The following is an 18675-nucleotide window of genomic DNA, read 5'->3' as shown; positions in this document are numbered from 1 at the left end:
AGCGGTGAAATATATAGAAGTATTCCTAATAAAGTCAAGTATAAGATTATCATTGATTTGTTCTACAACTGCTAATCAGAACACTTGACTAATAATAAAATAAATGGTATAGATGCTAGAGAAGGTCATGGCTAATCCTGATTAACACCCACTAGTGTGTCAGATGCTATTTTAATTACTCATATGTAAAGAAAGGAAAATTCATCATTTAAAAATTCAAAAAGACAAAATAATCAACTAGAAAGCAGTAGAAAGATGACTAAATATAAAATATACCCAATACCATTTTCAGTAGAATTACAAATCATAAAATATCCTAGAATTGAATGTGGATAAGCAGTATGAGGAAAACTATAAAACTATATTGAAGGACATGAAGAGACCTGAACATATGGAAAAATATGTTTTGTTCTTTTAATATTTACTTAATTAAACAATTGTTTTTAGAATCATATTAAACTAAAAACACGCACAATCAGGTAATGTGATAAGTGCAAAGACTTGTTCTACCAAAAGGTGATAACATATCAGAGGGGTCCCCACTAATATGGGGAACGTATCAGCAAGTGCTTTAAGGCCCATAGAAAGCAGGCCTGATGACAGATGGATCCTCTCAGCTTTCCCTGGGGAAAGCAAAGGTGGCCTGGGTGTCATAGTCCTAAGAGCCGGCATGTGGTATTAAAGAGAGATAATTTCTCTCCAGAGTTACTTAAAAATCTTATGGAATTCATATCTCAAGTAGGATTTTTTTTTCCCCCAAAAAAAAATGATTGGTGGGCTGGGGTTGTAGCTCAGTGGTTGAGCACTTGTCTAGCACTTATGAGGCACTGGGTTCAACCCTCAGCACCACATAAAAATAAATAAATAAAGGTATTATGTGCATCTACAACTTAAAAATATATATATTAAAAAAATGACTGGTTTTGCAAATTAGACTGATTTTTACTATAAAGCTAAACTAACCAAAACCATGTAAACTAGGACAAGCATAGGCAAATGTATCAAAAGAACTGGAGAAATGACAGATTGAGTCATTTGTTCATTCTTTTTTTTTTTTTTTTTTTTTTTAATATTTTTTAGTTTTCGGCGGACACAACATCTTTGTTTATATGTGGTGCTGAGGATCAAACCCGGGCTGCACGCATGCCAGGCGAGCGTGCTACCGCTTGAGCCACATTCCCCAGCCCCATTTGTTCATTCTTAACTGGGAGTTGTTCCAGAACTGGTCTGAACAGAAAGCCCCCATCTTCATGCAGTTTATATTCAAATACATTATAAAACCGGAATATTCCATGAAGTTGGTACTAAACTGAATTTAGTACTATTCATTCAGAAGAATCAGAATGAGGTAGTGAGGAATGACAGGAGCTAGAGGAAGCAGCCATTTCAAATGGAAGAATCCAGGCAGTTATTTCTGAGGACAGCATTTGCAGTAAAACCTGTTAAGAAGAGCAAGGCCACTGGGGAAATCAAACAAATTGAGTGTGTTTGGGGAACAGTAAGAAGGCAGATATGGCTTGCCGGTGCTGAGCTGTGGGAAGTAAAAAGGACCATCCCAAAGCCCTGTTGAGGGTCTGAATGCAGTGATGGTAACTGCAGGGCATTACAGGGTGTTATGTTTTCAAGATCACACTGGCTACTATTATATAGAGAGGGCATATTTGAGAGTTTTTGTGGGGCACTTGGCTAATCACTGGGAAAATACCCCAAGGAAACAAAAGAGATGACTTTTATAATCTTGGAGCAGGGAAGATCCTTCTTAGCATTATATCAGGGCCACTAATAAAATGGAAATTCTCTTTGGTAAGACAAAGTAAACAATGATAAAGATAAATGGGGGCTGGGGCTATGGCTCAGCAATAGAGCACTCGCCTAGCATATGTGAGGCCCTGGGTTCAATCCTCAGCACCACATAAAAATAAATAAGTAAAATAAAAGTATTGTGTCCACCTACACCTAAATATATATAAATATTTATAAATGGAAAACTAGGGGAAATACTGGTTACACATATATTGATACAGATAAATATTCTTGATCTATAGAGAATAAAATGACTCGATAAGAAGTCATTGAAGGGGCTGGGGTTGTGGCTTAGCAGTACAGCACTCACCTAGCACATGCAAGGCCCTGGGTTCAATCCTCTGCACCACATAAAAATAAATAAATAAATAAATAAATAAATAAATAAATAAATAAATAAATGGCATTGTGTCCAACTGCACCTAAAAAATAAATTTTTTTTAAATAAAAGAAGTTAATGAATATCTCTAAGGATTAATTTAACTGGAAAGAACATGAAACCTAAAAATAGACATGGGGAGATGGTACCTCAGACACTGTGGTTAGGAGTATAACTGGCATATGGGGCAGAAGAGTATATAGATCAGAAGGGGTTTTTGATGTTGTTTTCATTTGAGTCTCCCTATGTTGCCCAGGCTGGCCTAGAATTACAGTCCTCCTGTCTCAGCCTCCAAAGTAACTGGACTACAGGCATGTGCCACTGCATCTAACCAGATCAAAAATGTTAATGTCAGCTGGATGTGGTGGCACATGTCCATAATGTCATTGCCTTGGGAGCCTAAAGCAGGAGGATCGCAAGTTCAAAACCAGCCTCAGCAACTTAGCAAGATCCTGTCTCAAAATAAAATATAAAATGGGCTGGGGATGTGGCTCAGTGGTTGAGAGCCCCTGGGTTCAATTCCTGGTACCCAAAAAAAAGGTAAGAAAGAAAGGTTAATGTCTATTCCTTGACCTAGAAAAGTGGTGTAAATTAAAAAACACATTTAAACATACCAAAAAATAGGTGATATGTTTTATTTTATATGTTTATATTAGAATAATACAAAAAATAATGTTTCATGTATATTTTAAAACACGGGGGAGAAAAACATAGGAAGATTGACACATAGAAAATGAATAGCATACAGAGACCAAGCTGCCATGGGGCAGGTATAACAAGAACTGAGGGCTGTGGAACCCCTCATGGTATGAGTAGGACAGTGGGCCCATCCACTTGTACCAGGTGAGACTACTCAGTTCTATGTTTTAAGGTGAAATCCCCTGGTTTTTAAAATTGACCGCTTATCCAACTATCTTGAAAATACTATTCAGGCCACCACTTTCTAAGCCAAAGAAAGGATCTGTATCTCTAGTGTGTACCTCTCTAGCATTCCTACAAGAGAAGATGCCAGGGTCAGAGGCTGGCCACAGAGTGATGGTCATAGCAGACCTCTCTGGTCTACCCCAAAGGCGGGGCAACCTAGAGGCTGATCTCTGCCCATGTTCAACAAATACGTCATTCTCAGAGCCACCACAGTGTAAAAAGCAGTGAGTCCTCCTAGAAACCATGTGGGGAGTGTCCTGTTTTAGGAATCATTGATCTTGTAGCTCATGAACCAGTGATACCCTCCATAAGCCTGCCTTTCTGTCATCAAGGAAGTACATGGAAGAAAGAAAGGCCTCTGCACAGGAAGAACAGTCTTCCCTTGGCTGATTTTGGGGGGAGGCATGGCCCATAGTGGGAAGTGCTCATCAGATAATGCACAGGGCCCTTTGTGACAGGTCTTCCTGGGGCCTAGCCATTCTACCAACTCCCTTCACCATCTCTCCAGAACTTCATGAAGAAATAGGGTCCTTTTTCTTCAGCTGAAGCTCCCAGACCCTAACCTTAATTTTATTTTCAGAAGTAAAAAGCAGAGTGCATGTTGCCACATGAGGGCAGGTGTTTAGCATCGTGGCCTGTTTCTCTCTGCACCGCTTCCTCTTGTCCTGGTTCTTCACCTGCACCCCTCTCTCCCCATACCCAGGCGTGGACTTGATTGTAAGTTCGTCTTTCAGCTGCATTCTGTGGCTGCTGCAGCATGCAACTACCCTCTGTTTTCTTGTCAAATAGTCATTTGCCTGAAGAAAGTTCTGTAGATGTTCAAATGAAGTTTGAGAGGAAGGTCAAGTAAATACAAATTCCTCCAATTTCCTCTGCTCACCATAGCCAGGGATTTTGTTCCATTTGTCCTGTTCCCATCAAAACACAGATCAGCCTGGTTTCCTTGATTCTCACCAGGAGACCAATTAAATTCCACCCCAGCATCTGCTGGGGCTTCTGAGAACACAAAGCCATTCAGAAGAGCAGTAAAACAAAGCTTTCCCTGTCCTGTGTGCCTGTTCTCTGGTCTCATTAGTCAATGGGGCCAGAAAGGATCTCTCGTCATCAGCAAGGGAGTTGTCCCTTTATGATTTGGAGAAAAGTGAAATTCTCATCCTAAATGATCAGACATTTCTTGAACCTGGCTAACATCACACTAATGGCTCATATGATAAACAATAGCTTTATATGTTTGTTATCAAACATGAGCCAAAAACATGAGTCTTATAAAAACAGGCTGTTTTCTTTAGGAATGGGGAAAACCAGAAGCAAATACAGCCACAGCTTTCTGGATCAGGGATAGAATGCAACACCAAGCCTCAGCACATTAGAGGAACAAATGGGAGCATTATCCTGGACATTACCGTTACTCTACCCCAATACCTTGACTCTTCTTGGCCATATCCGTGGCAACTAAAGGAACTGTATCCCTGTGTCACTGTTAGGAGCCATGTTCAGAAGAACATTATTCTGAAGTATAGCAAAATTCATGATAGCATGTTCTATAAATAAAAAAACAAAGTCCGTGTTTGTCTTGAGTTTGGGGTACAACAAACCACAAAGAATTGTTTTCAACAACTTTTTTGTTTTTTAACATGAAAGTTTGAAGTCTGTTGTAATAAAACTCTGAGGCTTTTATAGCCAGCTTACAAGTTCATGGCATTACCTCCAAGCCTAAGAGGTAGACTCATTTTTCCCAGACTAGCAGTAGATTGACCCTGTTACTCATATGTGTCATATGTTGCTCTAAGGCAGATGGGGCCTCTCAGTCTCACAAATGAGGAAACCTGCTAGAGATTGAAGCCAGTAACGAATAGCTCAGCATCTGTCCCCAGGCCTGCCTTCTTTTTTTTTTTTTTTTTTAATATTTATTTTTTAGGTGTAGATGGACACAACACAATACCTTTATTTTTATGTGGTGCTGAGGATCAAACCCGGGCCCCACCCATGCTAGGCAAGCGCTCTACCGATGAGCCACAATCCCAGCCCCACCTGCCTGCTTCTTGCCTGAAGAATATGACATTCTCCTGCAGGTCAGGCATGGGAACAGCACTAGCATTTTTGAAACCCTGGCTTGAGCTACAAGGGAGGAGATATAATGCCACAGGATCAATGGAGGAAGAGGCATAGTTAAGAGCATTGATGAAAAAAAGGTAGAAATCCAATAAGGAAAAGGATTCTAAACTCTAGGTTGGAAACTAATTTTTGATTTCAACATTTTTTCTTAACATTTTTAGTTTATTTCCTTCCTTCTTTCCTTTCTCTTTTTTTCTTTTTCTTTAAGTTTATTTTTTCCAAAATAAAAATGGGGAAATGAGCCCACATGTTACCTATCACCCAGCTTTCACAGCTGGCCTTGACTTTTTATTTCTAGTCACTGTTCTAAATAGCATTGTTTCCATTAAAAAAAAAAAAATAGAAGGAGCGAGTATCATCTCTGAATTGGCGTGGGGTCCAGGAGCACCATTTTCCCATTTTGCAGTTGGGAAAAATGATGTTCAGGTCATGAACCCAAGGAGCTCCTTCCACAAATGCAGGAGATGGCTGAGAAGTGCCCACAGGGTCCCTAGGCCTTGCAGAGGACCCTCGATGGACAACAACTCCACTAAGTTGCAGAGGGGCCTGTAGATCCTCCACCTTTGACCACATCCCAGATTGAGTTTTGATATTCTTGAAGGACTTTATGAAAGCAGAACAGTGTTTTGAGCATGTGTATTTGTGCGGTTTGTCTTCAGCAAATCCCAGCAGGCCCCATCCTGAGCACTTGACCCTGAAGAGAGTCAAAACATGGCAACATTCCACCCGGCCTCCAGGTCCTTTTGGAGGAGGTGCTCTGGACAGAAAGGTGTTTGGGTGCTAGGCCTCTTTTGACACAAGGAGGCTGCTATAGTAGCCAGAGGCCAGCCTGGATCCTGTGAAGTCCAGCATGTTGTCCAGCTCATGCTGTCCAGTCCAGCTGCACAGCATGTGCCTCTCAGAGTTGGTCTTTCCAGGCCTGAATCTCCTCCTCCCCCACCATTTCCTGTTGCAGGGAGACAGCTGGGGGTGGGGGTTAGGGTCTGCTGTTGCTGAGGGATCTGCAGCCTATCTGGGAATAATTTGAAACTAAATCTTGGCTCTTTGGAAGCCTTTCATGAAGTCATTGCAAGTTTATTAACAACAGCTGTGGCCACACCTGACCTGAATCCCAGTCCCAACCCACTCCCAGAATCAGAGGGGAAGAAGCAGTGTGCAATCCTGGGTCACCATTAGGGAAGATAAAGTTAAATGAAGAGGTGTTGCATCCTTCCCTGTGGTCACAGGAGGCTGGTGAGCAAGCAGGCTGGTGGTCCGCCCTGGTGACCAGAAGTGTTGGAGAAGAAAGGCTCAAAAGGACTTTTGAAGGGCTGGTGTTGTAGCTCAGTGGTAGAGCGCTTGCCTAGCAAGTGTGAGGCCCTGGGTTGGATTCTCAGCACCACATATAAATAAAAATAAAGGTCCATTGAAAACACACACACACACACACACATATATATATATATATATATACATATATATATATATATATATTTTAAAGGACTTTTGAAAGGCTTTGGCAAGAACAGCTGTGTGCCAGTGCTCAAATGTCAATCTTGGGAACCATCAGTTGTAGCTGGTGGTTATTGTTAATATCTGACCTGTAAAAATATTCTCTTTCCCCTTCAGCCACTTGCAGTTTCTTTTCCTGCATTTTCTCCTGTTCAGACCTTGCTGTATGAACAGAGCTATGGGACTTTTCTGTTGAGAGACAAGGGAAAGATGTTTGTTTGGTTGGTTGGTTTGGTTTTCTATTTTTAATTAAAACCTCTCTGATTTCTTCCTCACTTCCTGCAAATTTCTGGAGCAGCTGGGCCCCTGCCTTCTCCCCTCCCCACTCACCCCACTTGCACATGAAGCAGGCCTGCCAGGGCTTTCTGTGTCAGGCCCAGCACTTTTCTGTATCCTGCTGAGCTCAGAGGAATTCAAGGGAAGGAAATAAACCCTCTTCCCTGTTAAGATGCAGCCCTCTTTCTTTATGTAAAGTACTCTTCCAGATCTGCTGAATAGACAAGATTTCATTCCACTTTCTGCTTTGTTCACCATGGAGTAATTCAGACACTTCTCTCCCAGTCCTCATTGGGATTCGTTGGGATCCAAGAGTTCTTCTAAGATGGCCATGGGTGTATATTAATAGGAGCACTACGTACGTGGTTTCACTGCCACCCAAGCCTAATGTGTTGTCACACCCAGTCTTTTGACAAAAGACCCTGTCTTTATTGGGACATCTTAATCACTTACCACCATCTGCTCCCTCTCATATCAGCCTCAGAAAAGAACCATTTGGTGAATCTATTTGAAATTTTTGACCAAACGCTAGGCACAATGGTGTATATCTTTAATCCTAACGATTTGACTGGCTGAGGCAAGAAAATCTCAAATTTGAGGTCAGCTTCAAGAACTTAGCAAAATCCTATCTCAAAAATAAGAGAAAAGGGGGATAGGGTTGTGGCTCAGCGGTAGAGCACACACCTAGCATATGTGAGGCGCTGGCTTCGATTTTCAGCACCACATAAAAATAAATAAAGTAAAGGCATTGTTCCTACTACAACTAAATATATATATATATATATATATATATATATATATATTTTTTTTTTTTTTTTTTTTTAAATAATAAGAGAAAAAGAACTGGGGATGTAACTCAGCACCCCTGAGCTCAATCCCCAATACCACAAAAGAAAAGCAGGGGAAAAGTTTTTATCTAGGGCATGTAAGCTCAGACCTCCTGCCCAGTCCCCACTGATTTTAACAGGTTTGTGCACCTCTGAACCTTAGCGTCCTCTTGTGAAATCCCTTCTAGACTCTTATGTATGAACTTTTGCTTTCATGAAGCTTAGCAGGCGCAGAGCATGGTCTTCCAGAATGAAATTTAAGTGGATTTGGTTTTGGTTTCAAGGGTTGTTGTTGGTTTGGTTTGGATTTGGATGTTTTGTTCTGTTTTTGTTTTGTTTTGTTTTATTGGTACCTGAGATTGAACCCAGGGGTGGGTGCTCTAACACTGAGCCACATCCCTAGCCCTTTAAGACAGGTCCATACTAAGTTTTTTAGACTGGCTTTGAACTTGCAAATATTTTCTGTATTGAAGATATAGACTTGTTTTTCTTACTATTACCTAAATAATTCAGAATAGCAACTATTTACGTGGCTTTTACATTTAAAAAAAAAAAAAATTTTTTTTAGTTGTTGATGGACCTTTATTTTATTCACTTATATATATGCAGTGCTGAGAATCGAACCCAGTGCCTCACACATGTGAGGCAAGTGCTGTACCACTGAGCCACAACCCCAGCCTCAGCTTTTACATTTTATTAAGTATTAATCATAATCTAGTTATTATTTAAAGTATACTAGAAGATATAGTATCATATATAACTAAAAAAAAATCAGTAAATTCTAAAATAAGTATACTGAAAGGGGCTAGGATGTAGCCCTTATTTATTTGTCTGTTTATTTATTGTAGTTGGACACAATACCTTTATTTTATTAATTTTTATGTGGTGCTGAGAATCGAACCCAGGGCTTCACACTGCTAGATGAACACTCCACCACTGAGCCACAAACCCAGCCCTGTAATGACCTTTTTTAGTGAATAAATTCCACCCCTGTTTTTTTGTTTGTTTGTTTGCTTGCTTTTTTGACAGAGAAAATTTTCCTGGGACCCTCTGGCATTCAGGGGGTCACCTCATGAGAAATGCCTCAGGCAAGGAAGCCTTCAAGTGTTATTTGCCGACCTGGGGATAGGCTGAAATCAGTGGACATGAACATTACAGGTCAGAGGTGACAGTGGTGGACTGTTGTCTGCAACTCAGGTTTCTGGCTCAACTCAAATGAGGCTTGTGGAGCTCTCCTATTCCCTGTTCCGCTATGGGCAAGAGAGCTCTGCTGGCTATTATCCAAAGGCCACATGCCAAAGAAATCTGTCAAAACCATTGACTTGGGGCATCTTAAGGAGTGGCATATTCGCCATGGGTGGTGAGCCAAAGAACATCAGAATTATTTGTGAGGATATCAAGGAGCAAGGCCCCTTTTCCTGCTGCTGAGCTTCTGAGCTTCTGTGTCTTGCTCTGTTTGTTTCTGCCACTTCTGGTATTTAGTGGAGGCCACAGAACTATGCCCACCCTGAGGAGAAAGAACCCTATGGTGTTTTGGCAAAAAAGTAGTGCATGGGGTCTCCTTCCCCAGAGGCTACGATTCAGAAACCAGCGATTCCTGTGGTCAAGAGCTCAGGCATTGAGTCAGGACTGCCTAGAGTTCTGATCTGTAAGGTGGGATGGGTTCATAATGCTTTGCTAACAGAGAGGTTGTGAGACATTTGGAGCAGGGCTGCACAAGCACTCTCAGTGTTACCGCCGCTGTACTTGGCACTCTGTGAGAGGTGAAGGGTCTCTTAAAACCAGCCTGTTTTAGAATGTCCAGCCTCCATGTTAGGTAGTGAGAGTGGGGCTGGTCCCTGAACCCAGACCTGGAGCTCCAAAGTCATATAGATGTTCCTGTCCATCACGCTCACCATGGCCTCGCTGTACAGAAGCCAGTGTCACTTTCAGTGGCACAGAGAATGAGCCCCCACTGCTAACCCTTTGGCTGAGCAACTTCAGCCCTAGTTTCCTGTATATAACTCAGCCCAGGGAGAAGAAAGGGTTTAGACCTCTCAGTCATCCTAACTTTCATCCTATTGTTCCACATTTCCAGCTTCCCAGGGGTGCCCTAGATTTGCACCAGGCCAAACGCTTTCCCACTTTGCCCCCCTCATGCCCATCATGACTGGAATGTCTCCCGAGGGGACTATCCTCCAGAAGAGACTCAGTTGCCATCTGTCAGCTAGCCCATATCCAAGGAGGGCTATGATGAGTGGCCAAAATCTATCTGAACCCAGTCTTCTCCCTTTTTTTTTTTTTTTTAACAATATAAGATAAAATTTGCCATTTGTAAGTATACAGTTTAGTCTGTCTTTGCTCTTGACTTGAGGAACTTTAAGTGCTGAAGGGGAACTGCTTATGAAAGAATCTTACACACCAAGTAAAGCAGAGTGTCTTCCCTTAAGTCAAGCAATCTGGCTGAAGTGTCAGTATTTTTTCTTTTTTTAAAAAAAGTTTGGTTTTTTTTTTTTTTTTTCAATTCAAATTGCTAAACACAGCATCCTGTGACTCAAACCAGTTGGAGAAAGTTGAAATCTGAGACACCTAATCCACTGGCAGTTGACTCACAAATTATGGTAAAGTCATGTTGAACACCAGAACTTTTTAGTGAAATACAGACTGTTTTTATTTTTTATTTATTTATTTATATTTATTTTTTATTCATCGGCGGACACAACATCTTTGTTTTGTATGTGGTGCTGGGGATCAAACCCGGGCCGCACGCATGCCAGGCGAGCGCGCTACCACTTGAGCCACATCCCTAGCCCCAGACTGTTTTTAGATGCTACAGGCACTGCCAGATTCCCAAGACAAGGATTGAGGCAAGTGGTCTCCAGGCCCCTTGCCAAATCAAAAGCTTGCTCAGAACTCTGGAAGGAATGGAGAAAGGCAGTGTGGGGCAGGGTGCTTCATTCCTGTGGGCTCTGAGGCCACACCTCGGAAGAACTCTAGAGGCAAGCCGGGACTCTGCCCGCAATGAACCTCTGTGCTGTCCTACTGAAGCTGACAGAACTGGGAGAAACTTGGCTTGTACCCGCCTGTGCCAGAGCCTCAGTCTTCCCAGAGGTGCTCTCAGCTAGGATTTATCCAGGAGGCTGGGAACCTGCCACAGAAAGCCTCATGATAGAAATGAATACAGCACCTACATTCTCACCCTCAGCGGCCTGCCAAATGGGAATTCTCTCCAGTACCTCATGCTCTATTCCTCCTGACTCGTGTGTCATAAGAGTCTTCACTGCTGTGAATTTACCCAGCACTGACCAGACCCATGCAGGATGCCAGCTAGAACTGGCCATAGCACAGACCTTGGCTCCACGAGGGGAGGGAGCACAGCTGCCTCTTATGTCCTCAAAGTATCTAGCACAGTGCCTGGTGCACAGAGGGCTCCGAACACAGGTCTAGTGAAGGAATGAACGTCCCCCTGACTTTCAACTCACATAAGCAATGGGAACAAAGGAATCTCAAGATAACTGCAGATTATCTCTAGGAAAACTATTTGAATGACACTGTGGATGGGAGAGAGAATCTTTGTCCCAATTCACCACCTAACTTTCATCCTAACTTTGAGCAACTATTTTTCTCTGGGACCTCATTTCTGTGCCCTCAGCAAATTGAAATGGATGATTTCTAAGGTGCCTCCTTTTTTATTTTGAATTTTAGTTGTATATGGACACAATACCTTTATTTTGTTTATTTATTTTTATGTGGTGTTGAGGATCGAACCCAGTGCTACTCACTTGAGAGGCAAGCGCTCCAAGCTCCACCGCTGAGCCACAGCCCCACCCCCTAAGGTACCTTCTTGTGCCATCAAAGGCCTTAGGTGTCCCAGGACTGATGGGCTCAACTACATTTAGGTGCAGAATAGAAATAATTTTGAGGTGTGGTAATGTGGTACTAATATGAATATGTGGCCAGAGTCAGGACACCTGTCTTACTTGAACAATAACGAAGCTACTGAGATTTTGAAACTCTATGGAAATATGAGGTAGAATTGCAGAATTACAAAAGGCTTGGTATTTCCAACATTCTGGAATTAAAAGCAATTGTAGGGCTGGGGTTGTGGCTCAGTGGTAGAGCGCTTGCCTAGTACATGTAAGGCACTAGGTTCAATTCTCAGCACCACAAAAAAAAAAATAAAGATATTGGGTTCATCTACAAGTAAAATATATATATATATATATATATATATATATATATATATATATATATATATATATATTTTTTTTTTTTTTTTTTTTAAGTAATTATAGGGGTTGGGATTATGGCTCAGCAGCCTGGGCTTGCTCCTCGGCACCACATAAAAATAAATAAATAAAAAGGTATTGAGTTCAATAAACAGACATGCTTTTTAAAAAGGCAATTATAGTTCCCCCCCCATAGATAGATATATAGATAGATAGATAGATGCCACTGAGAGACAAACATTGGGGGCATCTTCTAATCTGGTTTCCATTTGTTTTTCTTGAAACATTTCAAGTTTCCAAAATCTGTATTTTTTTAGTTTTTCCACCCCTTAGTGATGACGCTTCTCTTTGCTGAGACCTATACATGCACCACCCACTCAGTCCTCACGACAGCGCACTTCAGAGAGGAAACCCTGACACTTAAGATATTTGGAATTTAGCTGGGCCAGGAAAGAAGGGCCCCATCTTCCTGGGATTTTTTCAACCCAGGGAATGTTCTTTTGGACCCACCATGAACTAGAAAGCCTCTCTCTAACTCAGGGTAGCAGGTTGGCCCAGCACCGACACACAAAGCAGGCCTTATAGGGCAGGGAGGTATGTCCTAGGGCAGCAGCCCAATTCCTCCTCCATGACACCTGTTGGCAAGTAGAGATGTGGGAGCTGCATGTAGCACAAACCCAGCCACTAAGTGTTGAGTTTTGGAAGGGAAAACAGCGAAGTCTGTGGCAGAATTACCCTCTCACTACTGTGCCCCCACCCCCTTTCTCTGCCACCCAGCCCATACCAGAGTTCTGCTGCAGGAAGCTGGAAGTAAAACGCCAGCTTGGACCAGCAGGGCTGCCCCCCACCACAGCTCAGGGAAAGGGCAGGACTATCTGTGCTCTGCACAAAGGCCTGCTGTACCTGGTTCAGACTAGGGACCTGAAATTTCTTGGTCCCAATCTCAGGCAGCTGCCTGCTGGGACAAACCCAGCCTTTCCCATAGGCTTCCCTATGGGGACACCCCTGGTTGATGAACAACAGAGATGCTTGGGAATGGGAAGAAGTTGTGTGCAGCTCAAAACGCCGCTGATCACTGGCAGAGTCTGACCTCATCCCAGTACTGTCCAGCAGCAAGCCAGCCTCCCTCTCCCCATGGGCCTCACACTTCCAGGACCTGCAAACTCACTCTGCCTTTTGCTTTTACTCCAGGAAGATGATGAGAAGCTAATCGAGGAAATACAGAAGGAGGCTGAGGAGGAGCAGAAAAGAAAGAATGGAGGCAAGTGCTTTCCCCAGCCACAGCCCCACGCCAGGCACACTCGGGATGGTGGAGCAGAGCACCTAGGGCCACCAGGGGGAGGGAAACTCCCAACTCTGAGGGACCACCAACCAGGTCATCAAAGCCTTGGATACAGTTTTGGCATCTCTTAATGGTGAGGAAATACTAAGGTTGGATTTGAACTCCTCATACAAACAGAAGCGAGGCCTCTCTAAGGAGGTGGTAGCTCCTCGAGGCTCTAGCTCTCAAGGAGAGTCTCACTCTAGCATGGGGACTGCCCCAACTGGTACTGAGCTGGATGAATGTGCCATTCTCTAGGAGACACCACAGAGTGTGACACTCTTGGGAAATACAGTTTGTCCTTGGCTTCTGGTACTGACAATTGGGTTATAGGTATTTCATGTTTGGCACTTGAGCCAGCTGCCTTGTAGAGCAGCCCTTCCTGGGCTCAGATGAAAGAGTGTGCTGAGGGTCAGAGGTCAACCCTCAAAGCACTGCCAGCTATGTCTAGCTGCCCCTTGGCTGCTCAGCTCTGGTGGGCCCCAGAGTTAGCAGGTACAGCCCTGATCCCAAGCTAGAGTCCAGCAGAGTTGGTCCAACCTGCTCTCCTCAATTGAACCCTACTTCCTTTCAGAGAACACCTTCAAACGCATTGGGCCTCCGCTGGAGAAGCCCCCTGAGAAGGTACAGAGGATGGAAGCCCTCCCGCGGCCTGTCCCACAGAACCTGCACCCACCACAGATGCCACCCTATGCCTTTGTGCACCCGCCCTTCCCCCTGCCACCTGTCCGGCCTGTGTTTAACAACTTCCCTCTCAACATGGGCCCTGTCCCGGCACCCTATGTGCCCCCTTTGCCTAATGTGCGGGTCAACTATGACTTCGGTCCTGTGCATGTGCCCCTGGAGCACAATCTGCCCATGCACTTTGGCCCCCAGCCACGGCATCGCTTCTGACAGCTGGAGCCCTGGCCAGCCCCACTGAACCTGTGCCAGTTGTGGGTATAGGGCAGAGAACCCCCTGCCCCAGGCCAGGCTCCACCTTCAACCCTCTAAGTAGGGGTGGTGAGTCAGCTTTTGAGGGTGGGCTGGTTTACCTCGTACTCCTCCCTTGGGAAGAGTCACTGCTTCTCAAAGTCTGGTGTCCTCTGGGTGCCTGTAAGGGAACTGGCCTGGCTCTTGCTGGTCAGTCTCCTCGCTAGTTCTGCCATTTTGGCAACCAACACAGGGGCTCTGGCTCTACTCTTATCACTCAAGCCCCTGCCGGAGGAGACAGGTGGAGCTCATTTGTCCTGTTCCTAAGAGAATCCCACACAGTTAAGAACTTTGCAGACCCTCTTGGCCACAGTGTAGTCAGGTCCATAATAAAAATTAAGCAGCAAATAGTGGCATTGGAAGAGAACTGAGACATCTGCATGGCCACCCTCACTAAGGCCCTTCAAGAGTGGCCGTTGTGCCCATGCCATGGCACATCCACAGTTCAGGGATATGGGTCCCCTGCTGTCCTATGCACTTGTGCTTCACCTGGGAGCCAAGTCCTGGGGCACAAGGCAGCTGTGATCATCTCCCTTGAGACTCCCAAGAGTCCTGTGTCTGGGACCGCCTGCCCCTCACAGAGGTTCATAGTTGGTCCCAGTGAAAAGATAGTGGGGGCTGTGGGTCACAGCCCCTTGGACATTGCTGCAGTGCCATGAGGGGCAAAACGCTGTCCCTCCCAGTCCAGAACCCAGTGTTCCCACAGTGCCCCTTCAGGCCCTTTCCCCCTCCCTCCCTCCCTTCCAAGGCCCTCTCAGGTCAGGCAACCACAGAGAACTGTCCCTCACTGTGGGTTTGGTTTTGTTTATCTGAGCATTTCCTCCTGTTCACATATTTTGAACTGAAGAATTTTCCATGGCTTGGTATCTTTTTCTCATTCTCTGGAAAGTCAGGCTGAAATTGGCCACTCTGCGCCAGGTGGCTACCAAGGTTGAACAGTCCTGACACTAACCAAACAAAATCCTTTTCCATTAGCCATCACAGAGGCCACCCAGACAGCCCAGTTCTGGGAGACATCACAAACACCCAGCAGGTGATGAACAGCTTTCCTTCTAAGGTGTTTTTGAGGGCTTCCCTGGGGTGTAGATGACTCTGTGGAGCCGTGTATATTGTCACAGCCGACCTCCCTCCCTCCTCTGTGTTCTCTCAGTAGTCAGTGATGGAGGCTGGTAGAGGGTGAGGTGCTGGCACCAGGCACAGGGACAGCTGCCCTTCTCTGGGGTTGAGTCAGCTCTGGGCCTCTGTGTGGGGTCTTGCGAAGGCTCCGGCCCACTTGCCAAGCAGAGGCCCAAAGCTTCTGACTGCAAAGCTGGGATTGAGCCCTCCTGACAGCAGACATCTCTTTCTCATCCTGTGTTGGCCATCCTTGTCCTTGTTATGTGGCTGTGGGGTTCCAGGGGGTACAAAGCACACAGAGTTCAGGGGTGGAAAGCCCTGAGAGCAAGCAGTGCCACCACTCTCTTGCTGCCATCAGCTTCTCAGGTGTCTTTGAAGGATTCAGGTCTACTTGATACATTCTTTCTGCCTTTGCTCAGGATGAAAGTTTTGAAGACAGGTGGTCACCTGGACATGGGGTGGGGCGCATGGGGAGGTGGCTCGGGAGCCTCCCAGTGAGCTGCCTGAACTTACTTCTATCCTGAATGACAGTGCCTTGGAAAGGTGGGCTGCTCACCACAGTGACAGGATCCTCTAAGTACCTTAGACACAAACTCATGTTCTCTGCACCTCCCCTGAAGTAGAGAAGGCAGCACACAGCCCACAGATGGGAGGAAGCCCTGGCACTGCCCCTCTGGGGCCTCTCAAGCTGTCCCTGTGGGCTGTGAGCCTGTTTAAATTCTGTTTAAACTACTGTGTGTAAAAAACCTGTTTCCAGCTGTGTGCCCCCACCACATAGCTCCATCAAGGGGCTAAGGCTGAGACAGGATGAGGAAACTGGCCATTTCTGTGGCAGCTGCAAGGACAGTCAGTGCAGTGCAGGTGGTGCCCAAACTAGAGAGAGAGTGGGGGATCAGAGTGACGTTCTGCCTACGGCCAAAGCCAAGAATGTCCCCTTGCAGATGAGTACTAGCTTCTGTGGCCACACTTTGCTTCAGGAGAGGGAACTGCTGCATCCCCGTCAAGGGCATCTGGTTCCACATCATGCTCCCCGAGCCGGGCTGCAGACTAGCACCAGAACCAAACGTCCAAGAGTGACCACCTCAGCTCTCCAGGTACCTCAGTGTCCAGGCAGACGAGGAAGGTGAGGAGTTGCACCCATGCCAGGGCCAGAGCCCAAGAATCAGCCCCTGTCTCATCAAACGGGCATTTTCAATGCAGCTGACACCTTACCCTCTGGGACACAGGGTTGCTTCCTGGGGGCAAGAGACTGCCTGGCCACTGTCCCAATCTATTTGCCTTAAAACTGGAGAGAGGAATCTAGTATTTGCACTTAGCAAAAGATTTAAAACTGAAGGAAAAAATGTGCATGATCTGTTACTTTGTACAAAAATAGCAAAAAAAAAAAAAATTTAAATAGTTAAATGTTTTTATTTACCTTCTGGTAGTAAAGATAGATAAGATAATTCTGTTTAAACTACTGTGTGTAAAAAACCTGTATCATATGTAACTTGAATTTTTTGTAAATAAATGTTTGTGCACTCTACTCTCTGGTTGCATTTATCCATATGCACAGTCACACGGACACCTCTGGAATGGTTTCATCCCCTCTGCTCAACTGCAGAGGGGAACAAGGCAGGGCGTTCCAGCAGGCACGGAGGTGGGGGGCGGGGGGTCCCTGCTCAGAGACGGTCTCATCTTCTGGGAAGAAAGATCAAGGCACCAAGGTGCCAGTTCTTGCTTGGGTGGCTGCCAAGGCCCAGATGAGGCACAGAGGGTGGGTGGGTTGGCACAGAATCCCCTCCAAGAAAGTAGTCAGATCCTCTCTCAGGGCCCTTCCCCAGGCGAAGGACTTGAGGCCAACTCAGTCCTGGAGAACAGCCTGTGTGAGACCTCGGCTGGCCTGAATCCCAAATGCAAAGAGGAGAGAAGCCCAAGGGACAAGGGCTGCAAGAGCAGAGGTACTGGGGTTGGCATGCGAGTTCCTGCCCAGCTGGAGGGCTGTGGGGCTGAGGCTCACTGCCCCTCACTGGTGGCACAGCTTCTTCCCCACAATCCCCTGGGGTCTACCTGCCCCCCCAGCACCTCCTTGCCACACCCAAGCCAGGCAGGCATTGACCTTAAGACCTGGGAGGGGGCCTTGGGCACAGGGGAGCTGGGGTCCCCAAATACAGGTGGATAGCACTCAAAGACATGCCCTTTGCAATTTTTTTTTCTTAATTTTTCAACATTTTAAAAAACTTTTGAAGTAAAAGTTTCAGGACAAGTTAGGTTTTCAGCTTCTAAACAGGTCAGTGTGTACTTTGAATCAGCCCATGCTGTCCAGTCCTTGTTCACCGTCCAGGGTACCCATTAGCAGGACATTACAAGCTCTGCAGCTCGACCGCATGCGTGAGGCCGCTCTCCATTCCTCCCAGTCGGTCTCCCGCTCTCCCTGCCTGCCACAGCAGCCTACCCACAGGTGGGCTTTGGCCTTCAGCTTCATGGAAGTTCCCAGTGCCTGGCTCTGCACTGTTCACACACATCCATCTGCATCTCCTGCTCTTTTGATGTCTCCCACGTAGTCCCCTAGAAAGAAAGTCCAGTGCCTCCAGTGTTTCTGCTACCACACAAAACCTCCATGGATGTCCCTGTAGAAAAGTGCAGTGACTGAATGCAAGGAGGGGCCCGAGGCCTGTCTGCATGTGTCGGTGTCTTCGTGACCCTTGCAAAGCCTTGTCCATACCCCAGTCACTGGCAAGAGCCTAGCCCTGGGCAGTGGATTCAGCTCTGCACAGGACAGTCTCAGGCCATCAAATCAGTCCTAGAATCTGACTTCCTGTGGCCATTGCTTGTATCTGTTTAGTTTACTACTTAAATTTGTTTCTTTCCACCACCTTTAAATATAGCATCTTTTTGGTCAGGGTCATTTGCATGGGGTTTTTCACTTTTTTGTTGTTTATATATTTTTATTTGTTCTAATTAGTTACATACGACAGTAGAATGCATTAAGTGGTTTTGTGTGTGCGTGTTTGTTTTTTTGTTTTGTTTTGTTTCCCTGTGATACATAAACTATTTCTCATGAAGCCTGCTCTCTCCCTTCCATCTTGAGGCTGAGATAGGAACAAGGGCTTCCCGGGCAGGATGTCTGAGCTCCACCCTCTGACCACCTCTGGCCAGGGCTCTCTTCACCTCTCTAAACTGGGTGCCATCACCCTGAGGCTGGTGTGCGACCCACTTGCCCTCTGGTCTCATGACCCTTCAAGAAATGGCATCCCAGGTCTG

The 18675-nt window shown here is 45.4% G+C and overlaps 1 protein-coding gene across 2 annotated transcripts in view; it reads left to right on the top strand.

Annotated features, from left to right (window-relative positions):
- The window catches only part of Rnf216 (ring finger protein 216), a 136774-nt gene extending 119817 nt beyond the window's left edge, over window positions 1-16957 (top strand). For both annotated transcript variants that reach the window (XM_046453816.1, XM_046453815.1), the window contains exons 16-17: window positions 13215-13284; window positions 13919-16957. In XM_046453816.1, the coding sequence (XP_046309772.1) occupies window positions 13215-13284; window positions 13919-14238 (390 nt within the window). In that variant the 3' untranslated portion in view covers window positions 14239-16957. The remainder of the gene's footprint in view (window positions 1-13214; window positions 13285-13918) is intronic.
- Window positions 16958-18675: the final 1718 nt, after the last annotated feature.

The sequence above is a fragment of the Marmota monax genome, unplaced genomic scaffold (genome assembly GCF_021218885.2).
Source record: "Marmota monax isolate L192 unplaced genomic scaffold, Marmota_monax_Labrador192_F-V1.1 WCK01_AAM20220418_F8-fsc00338, whole genome shotgun sequence".
Taxonomy (NCBI): Eukaryota; Metazoa; Chordata; class Mammalia; order Rodentia; family Sciuridae; genus Marmota; species Marmota monax.
This window is presented reverse-complemented; position numbering and strand designations above follow the sequence as displayed.